This window comes from Megalopta genalis, chromosome 2, assembly GCF_051020955.1.
Source record: "Megalopta genalis isolate 19385.01 chromosome 2, iyMegGena1_principal, whole genome shotgun sequence".
Classification (NCBI taxonomy): Eukaryota; Metazoa; Arthropoda; class Insecta; order Hymenoptera; family Halictidae; genus Megalopta; species Megalopta genalis.
Genome location: NC_135014.1, coordinates 35,277,825 through 35,299,892, shown reverse-complemented (window position 1 = coordinate 35,299,892; position 22,068 = coordinate 35,277,825). Strand labels below are relative to the sequence as shown.

The window sequence follows — 22,068 nt, the reverse complement described above, 5'->3', positions numbered from 1 at the left end:
ACATTCCGTAATTCTGTCGAAGTTATCTTCGGCTGAGTGTTTCTTGCTCGCTCGAGCGACGAAAATCGAACCTGTACAAGACGGAAGTCGTAATTTCTTTATTTGATTTTGTACAGGTGTACAGTGTACAGGTAGAAAGACCCCTCGTTACAAAAGAAATGATAAAACGAAAGAGATTTTCTATAGCTAACGCGGAAGTACAAAAAAGATTCGAAATAAATCCAAAAAAAATTTTTTAAAATAAAAATAACACTATATGTATGTAATGCTTACATATATATATTGTCCTCACGCGATGTCAATGCAGGAAGACTTGTCATTCTGCAAGCTGCTCATTAGTCTCTTTTGTATTTCTTTTATTTTTATCTTTCATTTTATTTTATTTCTTTTCTCTCCCACTTGTATGTCTGATAAAACAACTCACCTATTTATCTACTATTTATATGTATATTATGCTCGCTACACTTTTTCGTATCTTTCTTCTTTCCTTCTTTTGTAAGAAGAAAAATTCGAAAAAGTGTAGCGAGCATAATATACATATAAATAGTAGATAAATAGGTGAGATGTTTTATCAGACATATTACAAGATATTTTTCTTCTTTCCTTCTTTTGTAAGAAGAAAAATACGAAAAACTGTAGCGCGAGCATAACATACACATAAATAGTAGGTAAATAGTTGCGATGTTTTATCAGACATGCAAGTAGGAGAAAGAACAGTAAAACAAAATGAAAGATAAAAATAAAAGAAATACAAAAGAGACTAATGAGCAGCTTGCAGAATGACAAGCCTTCCTGTATTGGCATCGCGTTAAGACAAGGGGTTAAACGTTTCCATCGTCGATGCAAAGGGTCCATCGAAACGAACCATCGAGCCAGCTCCACCCTTATATCGGAAGGTCCGGACAGAAAAGATAACTACCGGTAGCCCATCCCGGTAGGTCCATCCTCCGCGCCGGGGAACCGTCCGCGGTACTGGTTTTCTTGCCGGCGAATGTACACAGGTAACGCGTGCCTCTGTCACCCTGTCGGCAGCCATCTGCTGTGTCCCAACCAGCTTCCGGTGAGACGAGGCGCGGCGCGGCGAGGCGAGGCGAGGCGAGACGAGACGAAGGTGAGGCCGGGCGAGTCGCAATCGAATCGGCCTCGCGGTGGAGAGCTTATCGCGGCAGCTCGGAGAATAGCGGGCAAGAAGCGAGTAGGAAGAAGAAGAAGAAGCGGGTAACAGAAGACGCGAGGAGACGGGTCCCCTCGGCTATCGGCGGAAACGTAGCATCCAATGCAATGGCGGTAGATGCAGCGGTAGCAGCTGGCTGGCTGCCCTTCTTGCAGTCAGAAAACGAGTCGCGGTCTCCTCTCTTGCGTACACCGTCTCTCTTCCCTGTCTGCGCGAGCTGTCTACACACCTATAAGACTCTCCGACGGAGGCAGTCTGAGTGTGTATACAGGGTGTCCTGTTACCGTGGCACGGGGGTGATCCGTCGCGGGATCGCGACCGCCGGACACCGAGTTCTATTCATTTGGGTGAAAATTTACGGGTGAAATTTTGAAGTAAAAAGGCAACGTTCGAGAAATGGAGAATATTGGGATAATTGTTCTAATCTGTTAAGACGATTTACCCCTTGTACTACGATTTTTTTGCATAGATTCGTCGATGCCTTATATATACGTTTATTTAGTTGATGTATGTTATTATTAGGCTGCGGTATTTTTGCATTTATGATAAAATTGGGTGGCTGCAATTTAAAATTTAAAGAAAGATTAAAAGAATTTAAACGTGTCAATGTCTTATTTTTGATTAATTGAAGTGATTATAGACAGTATTAACTCACTATTTAGTTCCTATTTCTTGCAACTAATGCAGTCTAGTTATCCGCAATCTCATTATGATTATATATAATAATAATAATATATAATAATTATTATATTATATATAAATAATAATAAATATAAATTTTATTATTATTATTATTTTACAGGTACTTTTTCGTCTTTAATCATTTTCCTGGTAGAACGAGACAATTTTCATTTCTCGTCTGTCTTCGTCTACTTTCGTTCCTCGACTTCGATAAAATAACCAAATTTTTCTTTCGACTTAGAAGAAGTCAATGCCATCCACATTTAGTAGACTGTACGAAATCTTTATTACGAATCTGACTCGTTGTTACTGTTCTAGGGGTTGAAGTGAGATAGATATTATCTCTTCGATTTCTTGCAGTTTAACCTTACTTCTTGAACCCTGTCAAATCGTTAGGTTTTTATTCAACATTCGATGCCATTGTACATTCTCAACGCACTATCGTGCGACGAGCATTGGACGCTCAGTGAACAATGGTTGGCGCGTCTGTCTATAGTCGCCGCTTCTACTCGCGAGTAATTCAAACATCCCCCGCGCGATCCAGCACGAGGCCGCGCGATAAAATCGTCCGACGCGTCCGGCAAAAATCAGCAAAATCCTGAACAAGCTAGAGAACGAGCAGATGCCTAAGAAAGAGGGGTTCCTAGAACGCCGGGGTCTTCATAGCAGCAAGAACAGCCGCGCAAGATAAGTGCACATTAGCTTCCGAACAAGCGCAGCGAGGTCGACTGCGACGAGCGAGAACGCAAGAAAAGGGGCTGAGGGGGGATGCAGTGCCCTCTTGGCACCGGTTAAGGGACACCCTATATATATGTCGAGTTGGCAAGAGACGATTGCCGGACCCTAGCTGCAAGAGCAGCCGCCCCAATAAAAACTCTGCTCCTCGAGGCCCTCTTCGTTGTCTCCTCTTCTCGGCTGGCTTGGTCGTCCTCATCCGAGTGAGAGAGCAAGAGAAAGAGAGCGAGAGAGTGAGAGTAAGAGAGAAAGAGAGAGGAGGAGGAGGAGACGGTCACGGTGAACAGGAGAGAGAGAAAGAGGGGAACGAAAGGCAGAGAAGAGGTCTGCCTACCTTTTCACCCTCCCTCCCCGTTTCTCCCTCCCCGAGGAACCGGGCGCGGTCCACGTTCCGACGTTTGACAGAACAAAAGACTATCGACCGGACCCGTGGACGCGGTCCAAGGCTTCCTCTTCCCTTGAAAGTAGCCTTCTGCTAGCTACCCTTCGTTCCTCCTCCTCCTCCTCCACTTCTTCTTCTTCTTCTTCTTCTTGCCGTTCATCCGCCTCCTCTCCCCTTTCCTCCTCCTCCTCTTCTTCTTTTCATCTTCCTCGCGCGGCCCTTCGTCCTGGCAGCCCTTCGCCCTGCACTCTAGGTGGTCGCACACGCATGTGCGCTACCGTGGTTCGCCGGGAACCGGGGGTAGGGGGTCCAGGATCGGGAGGAATCATGCGAGCGGGATGCGTGCACATCCGCGGCCTCGGCGCGTACAAATTACTGAAAATTGGTCCACTTTTTAACCGGCCGGCCACTTCGACACCGGATACCGAGAGGCCGGGGCTGCCGGCTACCGTTCGAGACGTCCGCCACCGCCATCGCCGCCGCCGCCGCCACCGATCCTCTCCGCTGATCCGCTCCCGTCTCGGACCGTTCTCGCTGACAGCCGGAGCGTTCTTCTTGCGGCCGGACCTCCTCGGCTCTGGCACAGCTGAACCGGGAATGCGACGAGAGCCCGAGGTCTGCCACCACCGTGGGCTTCCACCGCGCTCGGTTTTTACGTTTTGCGGAATCATTTCGATGATCGCCGGCCAATTGAAATGTAGGGGAACACGGGACCAGCGCCGACTAATTGGCAGCCGGTGTCTCTCTAGGACTCGGTAGGCTCGGCTGGCCCGCTCCTCGGACGGCTGGAAAAAACACTTCAAGGTTTCTCTCGAAGATACGCCACGGAGACAAGTGCCACTCGGTCCGTTTGTCTCGAGGTGCCTGCGACCGGGTGACGAGTGTTCGCATAGTGGAACAATTACTCGCCGCAATTAATTACGCTACCGGAGATACGTTAATTACGCTCCAGACAACGAGTCTGGATGTTTGTCTAGCCGGTTGCTGAATTCCCTTTTACCCGCGAGAGATCATTTTACTCGTACTATTACGACGCTTTCATGCTTTCCTAAATAGCTGTCTAAAACGTTGCTATTTTTCGACAACTTTTTGTACATGCGGTGTACAATGGGGACAATCTTATTCGAATACTTATTTATGTAATATCCTGGTGTCGAAACGTTCTATTATCCAGTCGTTATACTATTTTGATACATTAATTCATTATCACCCGGCAGAGGACTCGAGTGACATTTTTAGATAATAGAATGTTTCGGTGTCAAGATATTACAAAGATAAACGTTCATTTTGTTCCGAATTACGTGTATTTTATTTGTACGATTTAAATGGGTCTAATGGCCTGTAAATAAATAATAATTACAGAAAGTGCTAGAAATGATGGAAGAGTAAAGAAGAAGAAGAAAGGGATTTTATGCGTTTATGGTAAAAATGAGTAGGTACGATTTAAAACGGTGACAAGATACAAAAAAGAAATGAAAAATGTTGATGTATCGATCTCGACTTATTAGAATTATTAAAAGAAGAAATCAAATTATACTTGGGTCTCACATTTTGCAGTTGATGTACGCAATTTTTATTTTGCATAAAGATCCGCAGTCTCCTGTGGGCCACGTAGCGGGCCCTGCCTTAGACGCGGGGAAATCGAAGGGTCGGTTAAGGACGGTACATATGCAAATCGATGACGGAACAGGTAGTTGCGGGGAAAGGCAAGCGCCGGAGGTAGCCGCCACATAATAATAATAACAATTAATGGCAGAAGAATCCGCGTCAAGTGGAGAAAGGCATTAAGTTACGAAATCGATCTAGAAGCTGTGCCGAACATATGCAACACCAACGAGCATAATTTCCATCTCCCAGAGAAGTCTGAAAATATTCGTGTGAACTACACGGCAGGCCGAGTCCTCCATTACTCGTGACACCCGGACGCCCCCGCGCGCGACTTAACGACGCTTAACTAATTAACGTAAAATTCGATCGGTCATGGAACACGGGGCTCTCCCTCTCATTTCTCTCCCCTTCTCCTCTCTCATTCCCCCTCTCTCTCTCTCTCTCTCTCTCTCTCTCTCTCTCTCTCTTTCTCTGTCTTGCACACACTGTTCCTCTGACTGGCTCCCGTGTGCACCGGTGGACACGTACAACCTGTTACTTCGTTCTCCTCTCTAACGGGGAGCCAGATATCACGCCGCTATCTCGGCGAGCGTAGCCCGGTGTTAAAGGTCGGCCGATTTCCACGGACAAATGAAGTTGGCCGGCCCGTGTACAACACCTGTAACCGGCCCGTGTAACACCGGTTGCGATCCGGCGCCGCGGTTTTCGCGATTCCTCGGCCAACTGTCGGCCGCCGATCCAGCTTGCCAGACCGATTACGCGCGGAAACATAAATTCCGGCTCATAGATGCTCGGACGACGCCGTCTGGCAGTTGTCCAGGCCTCTCCGATCGCGATAGCACCTGTGAAATCGCGTCTTGATGGGACGGTCCCGTGGAAACGGGCAGCTCAATATTTTCGTGCAGGAACCTTTCGTGTGATAAGACGTTCTGGAATTGTAGGTTGTGGCCGGTGCACCTTCTCTGGCCATCTAATGGACGCGTACAATTAATGGAGAAGAAAACGCGATGCAAATAAAGTTAATAGTAAAAGGGATAAAATAGGAGACAGCAGAAGAGTTGAAGAAAAATAAATTAGAAGTAAAAAGCGGGAAATTGGACGAAAAGCAAAATACGAAGAATGGAAGAAAATATGAAAGAGCAACGCAACAAAATTGGTTGCGATAAGTAAAATAGAACTAGTTTCACGTTAAGAAGACCTTAAGACCTGAAGAATATTCCGAGAGAAAAATGCTTGGGAACTGACTTTTCTTTAAAAAAATAAATAAATAAATTTAACCTACATTTGCTATTTTCTTGAAGTCTTTGGAGTGTCACGAGTACACTGCGGATTTCTATGCAAAAAAGAAATTGCCTGCATTCGTTGCGAGATACAGCAGACGCAAACGCGTTCATTGTTGTTATTTATAATTATATCGATTTGACAGGAATATAACAGTGTCTGTAAATTCTATAAAATCCGCAGTCCAGCCACGAGTTGGTTCTGTTGGCGACAGATGCCATTTTTTCATGAAAAAATGCGCGAGTTATTTTCTCTTATTCCGAGCAACGTGTAACCGCATGGGAGCTGTCCAAAGGGACCAGGCGATCCGTCAATGTATTTCGAACGAAACGCAGGTGCCGTTTAGTCCCCCATGCAGTTATCTTAGATCGATCGAGCAATCCCGCATCAAGCTCGCGTTAATTCAATTAAAAATGAAACGGCTACGAAACGGCCGGATCAGCTTGCGACGCGGCGCACGCGCGCACACGGGGCTCGAATCGGCTGAAACGAACAAGAAACGCCGCGAATCGCTTGAATTCTACGCTTTCCCGAGATCCCGCTACACGCGCTCACGACCCAGTGATTGCAAAAACCACTGCTACTTTGAAAATACGCGTCCCCGAAGCGTCCCGAATAGGAATAGCCTGTTAAAAAGTGACGTTAGCATAATTCGAGCCTTAAACGTTTAATCGACGGATCGAAGACCCGGTTCGGCGCTCGTAATTCCGCGGGGAAACACATTGTTGCGTTTTGCTGTCGTCGGAATCGGGTTAATCGTCGGGCGTGGGGTGGGAACGAGGAAGGAGGGAGGAGCCGGCAGACGGTCGGAAACGAATTTATGCTTTCTCGGCGAGATAAAACGCGCGAATCGATCCGCGATCGACGAATGAGAAAGGGAGGACCAGATTCTGGCGGCGAGAGCAGCTGTCGTTGTCTGTAAAAGGCAACCGACGACCGCTTTTCGGAGACGGAGAATATGCGGAATTCACGGATGCACGTGCTCGACCCTCTCTCTCTCGCTCTCTCTCTCTCTCTCTCTTGCTCTCTCTCGCTCTCTCTCTCTCTCGCTCTCGTTCTCTTATCCCTCGTTAACCGTGTTTACACATACGCTGACCGGCAAGGCAAAGCAACTCGCAAATTAGTTGTAAATAGGTTGGCCGACAAAAGAGGTGTAAATTGGCACCTTTCGAGGGTGACGGCGCGGTGGTTGCTCGGTGTTTGTATTAATGGCTCCGACAGGAGCTCGCGTTTCTCAGCAGCTGGCCGAGGATCCTTCGACGAGGTGCTGCTCGTATACTACCGAGTGGCTTTTATTGGCCACGAAATTGAGAAATGCGATTCAGGGGCGGGTTAATTCGTCGTGACGTAATTGCCGGCTCGCTCGTTCAACGTCGATGCAAATTTTTCACTGGACACTTCCGTCTTCGGCCCTTCCACGATCCGTGCACGTCGCGCGTGCGCCCTGTTTCGTCCAAACGTTCAAATTGTTATCATTATCGTCCGCAATGTATTTTACGGGCGACGTAAATGGGATCGCGTAAGTTATTCAAGTATCGCGATGCCCAGCGATTCTGTAATGAATTGGCTACTGGGAATTTTAGGACCCTTGAAAGGGCTAATTGCAAGTTGGTCACCGTGACGGTGTCCGACGAACGTTAAGAAACATGTTACGCGGATGCGTATGCTTCGGTGCAAACCTTCTTAGCGTGCGGTAAAAATTTGAATCCTGTTAGTAAAAACGTTAATCTTATAATTTTTTTGTTTCTAATTTTTAATTCTCTATTTTTATTATCTCTTTTATTTGTCGTACGCATCAAATAAAACAATATTGCTTCGCTGTAATATGTACTTCTAATTTAACAAGACCTACATTTATTAAGATATTAGATTTTAATCAAATGTTAACGATCTGTAAACTTTCCTAATTGTTGTAGGAACATATGCAGTTACGCTTTTCTCCTAAATATTCTCAAATATAAATTTCTTAAGCTGAAATAATCAGCAATGTAGAATTTCCCAAAAAGATAGCTCGACTGCGACGATACTTTCATCCGTGATCCAACGAATTATTAGAATTCCAAGGTTATTATTTAAATGAAAACTATCGAGGTTCATTCAGATGCAGGTTCTAACGCGAAGCGTCAAGAGCAGGATGCCGTAAGGTGTTCAAAGATCATCCCCTAACTCCGAATCCAATCGGTCAGCCCGAAAGCTTCTCCAATGCATCCTTGATGCTCGAGCAACCAATTTCTTCTCGCGGAGCTCGTACCGGGAATCGCGGTAACAGCTCATCATCCCCGAATCCGCCCCCGCGCCGGGATCAAGGTAACACGCCTGTAAACACTCGGCCGGCCGACGTGGCGATTCGACGGTCGCGAGGCTCGTCCAGGTGATACTCCGTGGTCTCCGGGTACGGGTCTCGGGCCATTGTATCTCCCCGCGCTCATTAAATATTAACGAGAGTCTCAATTTCTTCATTTCGTTGATGAGTCGCGCCGCGCGCCATCCGAGAACCCGCATATAGATTGAAAATTAACTTATATGAGCGCCGACAAAATATATACGGCGCGCGGCCGTGCAGCGAGCTGCACTTATACGACTGCAGGGCCTACAATTTACACGAGGGGATCCCTCTGTTGGTATAACCCCTAAGTAGGTACCTTCTTGTTCCTTTTCATCCGCCTCTCGACCTTCTCTCCCAACCCTTTCTTCTTCTTGGCCCTCTACGCTTCTTCCTCGAATCTCTTCGTTCCTCGGCTCTCCTCGCCGCTCTTCTAGTCGCCTCTCCTCCCAACGCCGAGGGCCGAGAGACGTCCCCTGTCTCCGCAGCACCCCCTCCAAAACAAGACCAACCCCGGTCCCAGCTCACGCACGAACGCGAAATCCTTAAATGCCTAATTTGATGCTAATTAGAACTCGCACTTGAACCGCAGCCCGGATCTTTGCGGGGCTCGCGTGCGACGGAAACGACGGGAATGGGGCTCGTAACGCGGTTATTGATGCTCCGAGGGAACAGAGCTGTCCGAGCCGAGCCGGAGCTCGGCCTGGGACCAGTCTCAGCCCGGACCGGGCTCGATTTAACGGGCGCATAACGCCGAGCGCGAATAAAATTTCTGTTTCATGGCCACCGTGTCCAATGTCCCGGATGTGTACACTTTGTCGGCTGCTCTCGCGACTCCTCCGAGGGCTGGGGCTCCGAGTTTTTTCCCCCTGGATTTTATGGAGATTTATTTGAGATAAGACCGACCTCGAAGATGGGAATGGGAGCATGAAAACGGAAGGCTTTTTTCGGCGGTCCTTATCTCCGGGGAGAAATATTCTGTAACTTTTGCAACCGCGGGCGAATAGAACAGCTCTTTGGGAATTTATTTCAGGGAAACTGGATGAAGCAGAGCTGATAAAATTGTTTGCGCCATGTTCGGGAATGATGCGGTACTGTGCAGGAATTTTTGTTGCACACTGCGTTTGGAGATGACTTTTCTAAACAAATATAAACGTTTGGAAATATTTGGAAATGGTTTTCTCCTTAGTTCCGTAGAGAATAATGTACTAAATATAAAAGAAATATACTGAATAATAGTAATGTACTAAATAGAATTAATATATAAAATAATTATCCTACCGGTAAATAAAAAGATGACTAAATATATTGGTGAAGAGAAGGTACTATTCAAAAGTGTTTCAATTCGCCGTGATAAAGCGACGCGAAAGTGTAGCCAATTTTCAGTGGAAATGTTTGTAACAGTGTTACACGTTGTTGCAGGATTTCCGAACGCTGGGAGCCTGTAACAGAAGGGATGGCAACGAATGGACGATAAACGAAGAGTGCCGTTTCGAAAGGTCCAGATGTACGTAACTATTTATTATACGATAATTAGTCGCACTCGATTGCAGCACATTAATTCATCTATACAGTTTTACATAATTGGTTCACGCACTTTAAGACGCCGACGTACATGATATCATCGCTATGCTACACATGCCTAACATGCGACTGCTGCTGCCATTTTCTCCAACTATGCAAACTATGACCCCCGACTCTCTGGCTCTGTGTCGGAAAATCTGGTGAAAATTAGCCGAAAGCAATTTCGACGAAAGAAACGGGAAAGAGAAGAGAAGAAACGCGTCTCAATCGACGAGATCCTGTTCGCGGGAATTTCATTGCGCGATCAATTATACGGATTTGAAATTCGCCGGAGCGGCGGCCATCTTGGCCGGCTTGGATCGGCAAGTGTAACCGTCTCGCGCGATCATAACGCACGGGCCAATTAATAGTCATAGTTTTCTTTTTTCGCTCCGCAATTAGGAATTCTCGTTTCGCGGCGTACGCTTCTTGTTCTCGAGAATTTCAATTAGTCGCTTAATTAGAAAGGAAAAAATGGCATTTCGGTGTCCGACACTTCGCCACGCGTCGATCCGCGATTGAAAAACTTCGTGTCCCGAAGCCGTATTCGCAATTATACCTTACGTGTCGCCTGGATCTGCTAAAAATGCTGCGAGCTCGTGTTCTCCGCTAATTTTCGTTCTCACTAATGTACATACCGTGTCGTCTGTGGTCGAATGAGTGTGATTTCGTGCCGATCGAATCCAAAGATCGTGGACCATGCTCGATCAACCGGAAATCAATCAGTTCTACCGCCTGTCTATAAACTATTAACATTTTTAACAGAACAGACGTAACTATGTATGCAGTCCGTTCGATGCATTATACACGGTTCACCGTTTCAATTAAAAATATACTTCGGATATTGAAGGTTCGTTAATACACAATGACTTTACAATTTCACGTAGACAATTTACAAAGTGGCAATTTACAAATTTCATGGTTTGACATTCCATGCCTGTCAGACGTTTTCTTTTTCCCCGACACAGAGAAAATGATCATTTCCAAAAAGAACCGACGCCGTCAAACGACCTTCTCGTTTTCCTGCGGTTCGATTAGCGGGCGACGAATGATTCTACGACAAATTCAACACCGGAATTTGTATGTCCGTGGTCACTTTGGATTCGCGCGGCACCGTAGAAAAAACTCGTATCTTAGCTACGTTTTGGCACGAGGAGAGGAACGCCGTTTTAAGACACGTCACCTGTTCATTCGCGATTCTAGCCGTGAATGATCGTTCGATATCAAAAAGTCTCTATTACATCGGTTCGGCTAAAAAGGAAGAGAAGCAGCTCGCGAAGTCGAGGCCGATTGGCGCGATTCTAATCGAATTAATTGCAATCGCGCGCACGCACACACATACACACACACACACACACACCTAGGCAAACTCCGCCTATTTTATTTCTAGGTATTTAGTAGATATTTCTAGGTATCGCGCGAATAATAAATATTCCCGTGTTGAATAATAAAATTATTTTTTTTAATCTGTTCATGCATTCTATGCTTATATGCATATATGTATAGATGCATCTCTTCGTTTCATAGAAAATCCCATGATCTCGTGTCTCTGATTTATTTACATTTCCAGGTAAACAAACGAAACATCGTAGCACTATAGTTCTAATCAAAGAATCAACGCCGACGTTCATAAAATGGTATAAAATCATGTTTTCCGATTATTCGCAATCTTTCGGGAAAGTTGTTCTTTAGGGGGAGAAAAAACAGGCAGACTCGCGCGAAACGGTCCAGCAACTTCGCGAGCCGAGGAATGCCGCGCAATTTCATAATTAGACTGCGGATTTTATGCATTCGGAACAAAAGGGGCCGGATGCGATTCCAAACAATAGTAAGATCAAGAAAGAATTCGGACGAATAAATGATTGAAACAGGAAAGAAATATTCTGTAGTCTATTAAATAGTTCGGACAGTTATTTCATTTCTCAAAAAAAAATTTCACTTCGCAACGGTGTTAAAAAAGCACTGAATTCAAAGCAGATCTCAACGCTGCCAGAAGAATGTGACAAGTGTTACTTCTTTTCTTACTGTGATCGTTAAAAAAGATCGTCTTCCGTTTTCTCGCGAAAGAACGAAACAGCTCTCCGAACGATCCAACGATCGACTGCCGATCGCAGGCGATTTCGCGTAAAGATCCGCAATCCAATCAACTGATACGAAAGCGCAGCGAGTCCCCTCTCCGAGGAGTCCCTAATGGTGGCTCTTGTTTTCCGCACAAATACCCAGCTCGCGCTAGCGAGATAAACTATCGCCTAGTACCTTTGGTAATTCGGATGTGCATGGAACTATGATTATTATCACTGATTACTTAAACATAATCCATCGGTCTCGAATCCCGTCGATCATTGCCGACCGGGCCTCGCGAACCTCGAGTCCGCCTGGTGAGTCCTGAAACCGAGGATCCGAAGGATCACCGCTCGATACACGCTCGCTCGCCAATCGACTGATTGACCGGCCGTGCCACGGGGCTGTTTGTTATGCGAAATCATTCCCGTGATCGATGAATAGTCATTTGTTCCTGTTCCGCGTGATTGACGTCCAGGAAACCCGACACCGGGAAATCTGTAGTTGAAACGTAACCGTCGACCAAACGTCCGGCGACTTCTGAGACTTCGGTTTTTAACCCTCTTACTTTCCTCGCGGCGAGAATTCACCTGGCTTGCAATTCGTTATCGTTCGTTCGTTTACAGCGTGCAATAAGTGAACCAGCAAATTTCTGTCCTCGAGTGTCTGGCCACCTAGCGCATTCATCGATCGATTCATAAAGTCGCCTGAATCTTGACATAGACATTTTCTTGTGTACACTGGGTGTCCAAAACGATCGCGGCCAAACTTATACTACGTGTTACCGATCGTGAAGTCGAACGGATGAAAAATGTTCATGGAAACTTGCGTTTGAAAATGTTTTATTCAAAGGATATGACCGTTCAAAATTTATGTGACCGTTGATTTATGAAAATACGAAAGGAATAGAAGATTAATAATTTTGGGAATGTTCTCACAATGCATTTACCATTATTTTCAATACAGATGGAATATTTGACAGAATTTAGCAATCGCCAATTCGACGAATGGAAAGCCCGCATTCTTGCAGTGGGAGCAATTTTTGAACATTTTGTAAGACCAAATTGCGGATTTTTATGCAAAATAAAAATAGTCTGCACTAACTACAAGATACTGAAGCTACACAGATTTTATTTAGTTCCATAATTATTTTAATAACTTAAAACTCATTCAACGGTATTTTTAAATTCTTTAGAGATGTTATCATTGTTTCATATTTGATCAATTGATTTTTTTTTAATTCATAAAATCAGTAGTCCACTTATAACCGACACAATAAATCATAAATATCATTAAATGCTAAATGTCTTTACAATAAAGCATTTTCGGACATAAGTTTATGCGATTTATATTTATTTCATCTATTCAGCCTCTGAGCATAAGTTACATACATAGCATAAGTTTCTTCCCAATCTTTCTAGACACCCTGTACATCTCCGATCAATGACCAATAAAGCATAAGTAAAATTCTAACCAATCTAGTACAAACTGAGTCATTCAACTCTTTCACCTAGATTTCTCTCATAAACTAAATGCATGTTGTATAGAAAAATCTTTCGAGCAAAATTTCTTTGATATACAGAGAAGCACGCAACAATTAATCTGCTGCTTCTTTATCAAAATATGATCGACCCGAAAGCGTCCAGACACGCAGGAACGGTTGCGCGAATGAAACGCGATTTGCTGAATCAAACTGCAAAGTAAAGCCGGATGAAGTCATCCTGGAATCCTATGTTCCCGAAGATCGTACGAGGGTTATATAGTGATCCTTCGAACCGTCTCTACTCACCAGGAAGCCAGCATGTCCCGCGGTAAAGGTTCACCTGTCCGGGAGGGAATCCCCGTGTAAAATCGAAGGAACACTGTGCGTCGTCCTCTCCGAAAGCGTCTCGAGATCAGAGTCCAGTTCGTTTCCGTGAACCTCCGGAGTACATATAAAATCGGAAAGAAAAGCAAGTGGGTCGCGGTTGCGAGAGTCCGTTTCCCCCCTGAAAGTGGCGGTCGAAAGTCGACCCCGAAGAAGAAGTAGAAGAGGGAGAAGAAGAAGAAGAAGAAGAAGAAGAGGACGAAGAGGAGAAAGAGGAGGAATAAGAAGTAGAGGAAGAAGAAGAAGAAGAAGAATAGGGAGAGGGGAAAGGAGAAAGAATAAAGAAGAAACGCTCGGAGTCGCCAGGGCGATCCTTCATCCAAGATGGCTGGAAAGGCTGCTGTAGCTGTCTTCCTCCATCTCAAGCCGTCGTCAGTAAAGATCCGAGAACGAGACCTGGGAGGAAACGCCGGAATGTAGGTGATGAAGAGCGTGCAGCTCCTCCATCGAGGTCGACGGCATGCTGTTGCTGTCCCCTAGGATGCTGGCTGCCGGTCCCACGTTCGGCGAACCGCCCGTGTTCGAGGGCACCGGGGTCCCGGGACACCCTACGTTGCTCGCCGCCGTGTTGCCCTCCTGCCTCATCATGTTCCGTCGCCATTTCGCCCGGGCGTTTTGGAACCAGACCTAAGCCAACCAGAACCAGCGAAACGAACCCGATCAGAAACGATCGCGCCCGATGTTTCCACTATTTTCGGGGCCGGGCCGGCTACCTCAGCCTCTGGGACCATAATCTCAGAAATCTCGGAAATCTTGGAGACCTCGGAAATCCAATAGATGTCGAAATGAGTTCAGATTTAGAAGAATTTGCGCGCAAATTGAATCATCTCGGCACGATTTCTCGAAAGCGTTAAACAGTCCGCGAAGCGGATAAAAATACAACGTGTCAAATAAATGATTCAGTGACCAGTTCAGAAAAAAAGCAAATTCCCTGCGATCGATCTCAGAAGAAAGTTTCGCGCGCGCCCGCGGCGTTGATTTAAAGTTCCCTTTAGAAAACGGTATGATTAAACGCGCGTTAACAAATTGTACGACTGGCGGCGCACTCGCAGAAGCATTTCTCATGCGGGAATTGTAATTTCGACATCGATCTTTCGCGTGCAGGATGATCGTCGGTCGTATAACAGAGAAATAACAATGCGAAATGTTAATTGCCGCAACGGAAACGAACTATTCTTGGTAGCCGGTCCGGGTATCGGCTGGGTGTCGCCTCGGCTACGATTTACGTATTCCGGAACGGTACGTAAATTGAAAACGAAATTTATGCCCTACCTGAAGCACCCTCTTCGAAAGCCCGGTCTTTTGCGCCAGTTGCTTGAGGTCCTTCGCGTCGGGGTTCTGATTTATAGCAAAATAATTCTTCATCGTTCGCAACTGATGATGCTTGAAGCTCGTTCGCATGCGCTTCGTTCGTTGGCTCTGGTGCACGGGGCCGGGCGAGCCGACAGACGCGTCGTACGCGGCCAACGATTCCATGGACGAAGACAGTTCGGTAGGGTGGAGAAGCTCTACAACAAAATGTCCTCCATTATTCAATACCCTCGTCCCCGTTCGCGTTTCGGTTACGGTTGTTACAACAATTCACTGTTTCTTTTTTTATTTGCTTTCGAGACACGCTCGTTCCCGCCTGAAAAATAGAACTTCAGCTTTAGGAGTACATTTCTCGGGGATGTTCGCGGATTTCTTTCGTTAAACAAACCTATGGTTCCAAAGCTCTCGTGTACAGTAAGGAGCAAAAGTGTCAAGACGCTTTTTGAAACGGTGCAACAAAAACTGGTCTAAACGACTTGAATGTCAGATGGACTAGTTCACTATACGGTGACTAAAATACCTTTCTTCTTTTTAATTTTGCTATTACTCGGAATAAAAGAGGTGTCAAAAAACTCTCGTTCTTTCACTTTTTTATCTGGCGAATGAAATGACGGATTTCTTCGATCTTACCAAATTTATACGAGAAAGAAATTATTCCTCGAGGAGAGGCGTTAAATAAATAATAACGGTGTTCATAATATTTATGATATTCCTTACGATATTCCTCTAGACGTTTTTTGAAACGGCACAACTTTTTTAAAACTGGTCTAAAAGACTTGAATTCTTTTTGTAAATGTCAGAGGGACTAGTTCACTGTACGATGATTAAAATACCTTCTTTCTTTTTAATTTTGCTATTACTTGGAATAAAAGATAAACACTTTTTTATCTGACGAATGAAATGACGGATTTTTTCGATCATACCAAATTTATACAAGAAAGAAATTATTCCTCGAGAAGAGACGTTAAATAAATAACAACGATGTTCATAATATTTATGATATTCCTTTGCTTTTGATAGATTTCGAAATCAGCTGAAATTTATGAACCAATACGAAGTACTGATTGTAATTCTTGTCTAGCGTGTCTGTCTGTTACTGTCTGTTTCTACTTACAACGAGTACCGACGACCGCTTTATTGCTTCTATTACCGCAATCGCAGCATTTTTCAAAAATAAAAAGAAACCGTCCCACTAGTATTCATATTATTATCACGTCGAATAATCAGCCCGATGAATACAACAAAATGAACGTATTTGCTGCGATCGTGAACGCTTGGTTGTTGGAATAAAATGTTGTTGAAACAGAGTAAACCTCGTTTTGCTAGAATTAATTAGTACAATAAAATAAGTATTGTTTAAATGGACTGAAATTCTTTGCTACAGCGTTCCCGCCGAATTTCTGCCAAGCGGATAGGCAAATCGGTCGATGCGACGATGGCTAGATAGTCGGCGTTGGTATCGATTGATGGATCACAAGCGTTCAGGAACGATCGTTGTTAGGAATCCTCTCATTTACGATCGAGCCTGGTGTGTATCGTTCGATCGACGCCTGGCTTTTTTTCTGTCTGCTGTCTCGTCTTTTTACAGACACGACCGGGCTCCTTTCGCGCGTCCTCCCGGCCGCGGCCGATCAGATTAAGATATCTTTGTAATAGGTACGCGAAAGCCAGCGCCGTATGGCCGCCATATACGCGCACGAGAGTAACCTCTTTTAACAAGCCCGTCGATGATAATGATGATGCCGGCAGATTAAATTTCCCCGCGGAACTGTGTTTCTCGATTCGTTCATTCATCGGTTATGCGTTCGGCTCGGACGTTCATGGCTGCCGGCGTTCGTCGTCGCTTTTATACTTCTTCCATCCACGAGAAATCGTAAATTCCACCATTTTAACACACTATATAAAAATAAAAAATAAAGGAAATCAAATAAAAACGTCAAAGTTAAATAAAAAACGAGGGAAAATCAGAGAATTTTAAGAAAATCCGCTTTTTAAAAAGCAATATTTGCAATATTGGCAACAAAATTTTGATAACAAGTTTGTAACGAGGATTTTTAGAATTTTACGGGGGGATTCATTAAAATATATAACGAAATTTGTAAAAATTAAATTTTTTGAAATGGCATCAATGCCTCGCCCGCGCGTAGTATGTTAACGTGTCGAAATAACAGATCTTTCGCGTCGAGAACAATCAACGAGAAGAAATGAAATCGTCTGAAACGCGCGGAGTTCCAGTTCTCCATGAAATTCGCTGATTTCCCGGTCTCGATCTAATTGCACAAGTATCCACTCCGACCTAGGTCAGACGGAAGTAGAACGTCTGTTGAAAAAGTCTGCGAAGTTTCGAGTGGACCGGCCGATTGGTTTTCGAGATATCAAGCAATCCGAAAACCATAGTTTCCATAAAAACGCGTTCAAAGTTTCAGGTACTATTGCAAAGTCCACGAGAGCCCGCTCCATTTCGAACCTCGCAGGCTCGCCGGTGCAACGAATTGCCGTGCAGCGACGAGAAAATTGCATTCCTAAAACATGAAACTGCAAGACAACGCCCGTATCCAAACAACAATTTTAATAGCTGACGACAAACGGCGAAGCTCACAGTTTTTCTATTAACAGAAAATTAAAAAACTCTCATTTTTTATTATTTTTCTTTGTCATTCTAAGTTATAGCAAAATTAAAAAGAAGGTAATTTGGCCAGTTTATAGTAAACTAGTCCCTTTAACATTAAGAACAAATTCAAGTCGTTTAGTTCAGTTTTAGAAAAAAATTAATTTCTGGACTACAGATTTTTGTGCACTTATAGCCTGTGTAATTGTTAAAATGGAAGAAAATTTGACATAAAGGAGAAATTGACAAGGTCTGATAGCATTTTTATTTTCCTTTTATGACTAGTAAATTTTTTCGTTGACGAAGGAAGCTTTCCCTTAATTCTGATTTTTGTTAAATAACGTACGAAAGTTATCACGTTTAAAAAGGTGTTCGAACACTTTTTGCCAGGATTGATAGAAGACTAGAGTCCTCGCAACGAGTCTGGGCACGATGTCATTCAATGTTTTAATTCAATTCATTTCGTATGTAAACGTAAAATAAAAACTTTCCAAAACGATTGCGAGAAACCGAAATTAAATAAAGATAAATTGTTGCTTCGCGTCGTTCGAATAAACTGAAAATAGTGTAACTGTATTATTAAATTCTCCTTACGCCTCCACAATTTCATATTTCAACTACATACTTCTGTCATAAATGCATAAAATCCGCAGTCTATCGACGAGTAATCGATTTAAGCGGTTTCAGAAAAAGGGTTTCAGAAAATCTCAACACACAGCACCCGACAAACGCTACAACTCTCCCAAACCGAATGGACCTAATCCAACGCTCCCAATCACCGTAGATTAACGCAAAAAAACCGATCGCCGCGTCGCTCCATAGTTGCGATCGGAAAAACGATGCGGATTCAAACGAATTTCCGCGCACGTAACCGCCAGGCAGCGTCTCGGCGTCGCGTCGCAGGCCTCGTTTTAGCCAGTGCCGCATCGCGGTGGACATCGAGTGCAACGGTTGCAACGGTTGCAGTGCCGTTGCGAGTTGCGAGTTGCGAGTCGCGGTTGTAGCTCGCCGCCGCGCCGCGCCGGAGCGAAGGAACGCATCCAATAAATAAGACGACGAGGGTAACCATTGAATTCAATGGAGAGAAAGAACGGGTTCCGACGACGTTCGTGGACAGGCCGCTGGGCCCGGGACTCTGCGGAGGCCGCGGACCAGAAGGAACGGGCTCCGGAGGCCTCAACAACAGGAGAAGAAAGAAGAAGAGAGGAGGGAAGCGGGGAGGGCAGAGTCATCCAGAAGTAAATCCCCGAGCACGTATCCGCCATTACTGTTTATTGTCCCGAACTTCCATTCCCTGCGGACGACTGTTCCCCGGCTCGCGGTCCAGAAAAGAGAAGAGCTGCTCCTCGTTTTGCCGCGTCGTCGCTCGGGGTGAACGACACCGATTTTTGTTTCCGAAGGATCACCGGAAAACCCCGTTGCATTCCGCGGCCCGTGATCCTTTGGGGAATCGAAGAAAGATTAGGTACCCGGGCCTTGTCAGCGATCAGCACGCGCGCGCGCGCGCGTTGCGTATTGATCGATGCCGGGGATCGATAAGAATGATGAGACAGCGGTTTTCTTGTTGTTCGCGGAAGCCAGGACTTCTCTTCCTAATTGGTATTTTACCGGGACAAATTAGCCAAGGTATGCCGGATCTCTCCTGTGGGAAGACGGCTTTCCGTTAGGGGATTCTTGCGTTCTTCTTGCGCGCGAGGGAATTGAGGGTGAGTTATGCGAAATTGAGACGCGAGTTTTTGCGATCGTTGCGCGGGTAGGTTGTGTCGGCCGAGCTATCGTGGAGACGGTTCGGGAACTGGTTCGAAAGATGAGTTTCACCGGGCAGCGCACGATTCGCTGTCCGTGCTTGAAACAACAGTTGAAAACACCTGCCGAGGATTAGGTGAAATCGATTTGGGGTAGCGGAGCTGGTTGTTGCCAGGTGGCCAATTGCTGTGCCTTTCGGTCATTCCGCTGATTTTTTGATAAAACGATTTAACATGTTCTATTCATTAAAACTAAAGTTAGTTATAGAATCGTGCAACAATATCAGGAAAAATGTAAAAATGCCCGAAACCATCGAAGAATCTTCGGACAACTATGAACGTGCTGGAAAAGTTATGTCCTACTTAGAAGACGCCAAATTGCTTAACGAAATTATCTAGTGACTTAAGGAACGTAGATTAACACAATAACCTTGAAGCCATAGTGTTTAATACAGATAACCTAACGTAGAAACTATTCTAAATATTACATTCACATGTAACCCTAAAATAATTGTAATCCCAAAAGTGGCAGCTAATAGATATTAAGCCGACGCGGCGTTAAATAAATAAATTAAAGAAATGAAAAATAAGTGGACATTTTTATTTGAGAAACGGAATTCGAACATCGACCGAGCAATTCAATTTTTTAATTCAACTTATTTGTTGTGTAAACGGGATGGATCCTCTGTTACAGAAAATGTAATAATAGCGAGTAAACGAGTACGAGTGTGTAATAACAATAATAATAATAATAATGATGATGGTAATAACAGTAACAGTAATGGCAGTGAAACAAGGATCAAGGATGGTTGCGTACAATAGTAATGGCAGAGCGTTTGAATGAAGTAAAGGAATTACAAAAAGAGTCGGGAGAACGGCAATAACGATCGGCATTGATGTGTAATCGGTTTAAACAGTTGTAACGGCCGTACAGTGTACGATGCGCTTCTGTTAGATAAAAGGAATACGGATCGGTGCGTAAAAGTTCAGTTTTTCGATAGTTTGCGAATATTATAGTGGATTAATCTGTGTACAAATAACGGGTCCGCAATGATGCGCCGTTGATCGAGAGGTATCAATCTGACCGAGATGTCGTCATAATTATGGCATAGGATTGTCACAGATGGACAGGGGATTTCGCGCATTTGTAGCGAAAATGAGTGCACCAAACGCAAAACACATTAAATGCATTTAAAAAGTTTGAAAATGCTGTTGAATAAATTTGAACTCGTTTACCCTCGGGACCCGATCCGAACCCGAAAAAATCGGGTACCCAAACCACAAGGACCTTCGCCTTCGTCGACGAAATAAATATTATCATTATTTGTTGTGATTTGCCGTATAGAATTTGGAGCAGGTTGAAAATTGAATCGCGACAGCCTTGTTTTCCCACGGAAACGAAAGTCCCCGAAGCGGGCAGCGGAGGAATCGCTTTCCCTAGAACCAGCTCTATCAATAAACGCAGCCGAGCGTCCTGGAAAAGGAGTACGCCAGTTTTTTTCGCGAAACTGGCCTGGTTCCCAAGGCGAAGCCGGCGTGTTCCGGCGCGGATCGCCGCACCGCGCCGCGCCGCGCCGGCGAAACGAGGCCGCGCCGGCCGTCTCGCCGTGGAATGGCGACTGGGGCATTTCGTGGTTCAAGAATGAGATTACAATTTGTCAGGTCTCCGGGGCTAGGAGCCCCGAAATCACGCCGGATGGTTCCTGGACCGGTCGAAAGCCCGGCGACCGGGGGCCGAAGGGACGGCGCGGCGCGGCGCGGCGAGGCGGCCGGGCTAGCAAGAAACGCACGCAGGCGGCATTATAGTGTTTCGCCGGCCATTCTGCTGGCTGCGGCCACGTATTGGCCGCGGCAGCATTCTTTTCCGGCCAGATCGGCCAATCGATGCATCTCGCCACCGATACCCATCTGTCACTGTCCGCGGGGCCTAGCCTTTTCTCCTCTCGTCGAACACTCGCTTCGCTCCGCACCGCTTCGTCTCGCCTCGCCTCGCCGTGCCTCGCCTCGTCTCGCCGCGCGCGCTTGAGACACGACGACGCGTACCGGTGAAATTGCTACGTGCCGGCTAAACCTCTCGGACTCTTCCGGGAGCGGAAAAAATTCGGAATGTTTTTTCGATTCCTAGACGGTTAACGAGGAAGTCCGCCAGCAGGTGAAAGCGGTAGCCGCGACGAAGTACGCGCACTTTTTCTGCCGAGTCTCGAAAAGGAACTTGTCGGGGATGAAGACCCGGCCGCCTTCTCTCGAAGTACCTTTCTTGCCCTCGAGTATTTAGCGACACGGTGCTCACGGATTCTGGACCGTTCTCCGATCACTCCGGCAACTTCTTCCTCTACGAGCGTCCTCACTTAACAGCCACGCTTTTGGTGGTTGTCGCTTGTCAAGAATTGCATTTTATGTTTGCAAACTTATATACGTTATCGCATGTAAATGTTATTAAATGCTATTTAGCATTCAGAGCGGAAACTCTTATGTCCGTTAGAGATCACGATTACTCCAATATTATGAGTCGCTACCAAATTTTAACACTGAAAGATGGGAGAGTTATGTGTGACTTATGTTTTCTACGTAAGATTATCAGTGGTGCTGTAAATAACCCTGTTATAATAGGACGCATCTATTTTAATGTTCTGAGGTCTATTTTTTAATGATCAATGAGATCACCGTTATTACTTCGACCAAAATGTCCTGTCTCAAGATTCACTAATACCGCTAGGATAGTCTTTTTC

General features: G+C 45.3%; 1 protein-coding gene and 1 long non-coding RNA gene across 3 annotated transcripts in view; one reads left to right on the top strand and one right to left on the bottom strand.

The window, feature by feature from the left end:
- The first annotated feature begins 9,604 nt into the window (after window positions 1-9,604).
- The window catches only part of LOC117225465 (uncharacterized), a 33,312-nt gene continuing 20,848 nt past the window's right edge, over window positions 9,605-22,068 (top strand). The window contains exon 1 of the long non-coding RNA XR_004491518.2: window positions 9,605-9,691. This is a non-coding gene — a long non-coding RNA (uncharacterized LOC117225465). The remainder of the gene's footprint in view (window positions 9,692-22,068) is intronic.
- Window positions 9,675-22,068, bottom strand: part of LOC117225463 (LIM/homeobox protein Lhx9) — a 36,693-nt gene continuing 24,299 nt past the window's right edge. Inside the window, exons 6-8 of one of the 2 annotated variants that reach the window (XR_013032777.1) lie at window positions 14,948-15,183; window positions 13,598-14,302; window positions 9,675-12,306 (exon numbers count right to left, since the gene is read on the bottom strand). Coding sequence is in view for 1 of the 2 variants with exons in the window: in XM_033479039.2 (XP_033334930.1) it covers window positions 14,048-14,302; window positions 14,948-15,183 (491 nt within the window). In the remaining variant the exon portion in view is untranslated. Of the gene's footprint in view, window positions 14,303-14,947; window positions 15,184-22,068 lie in introns of both variants that reach the window. The other variant, XM_033479039.2, reaches the window with a different exon arrangement.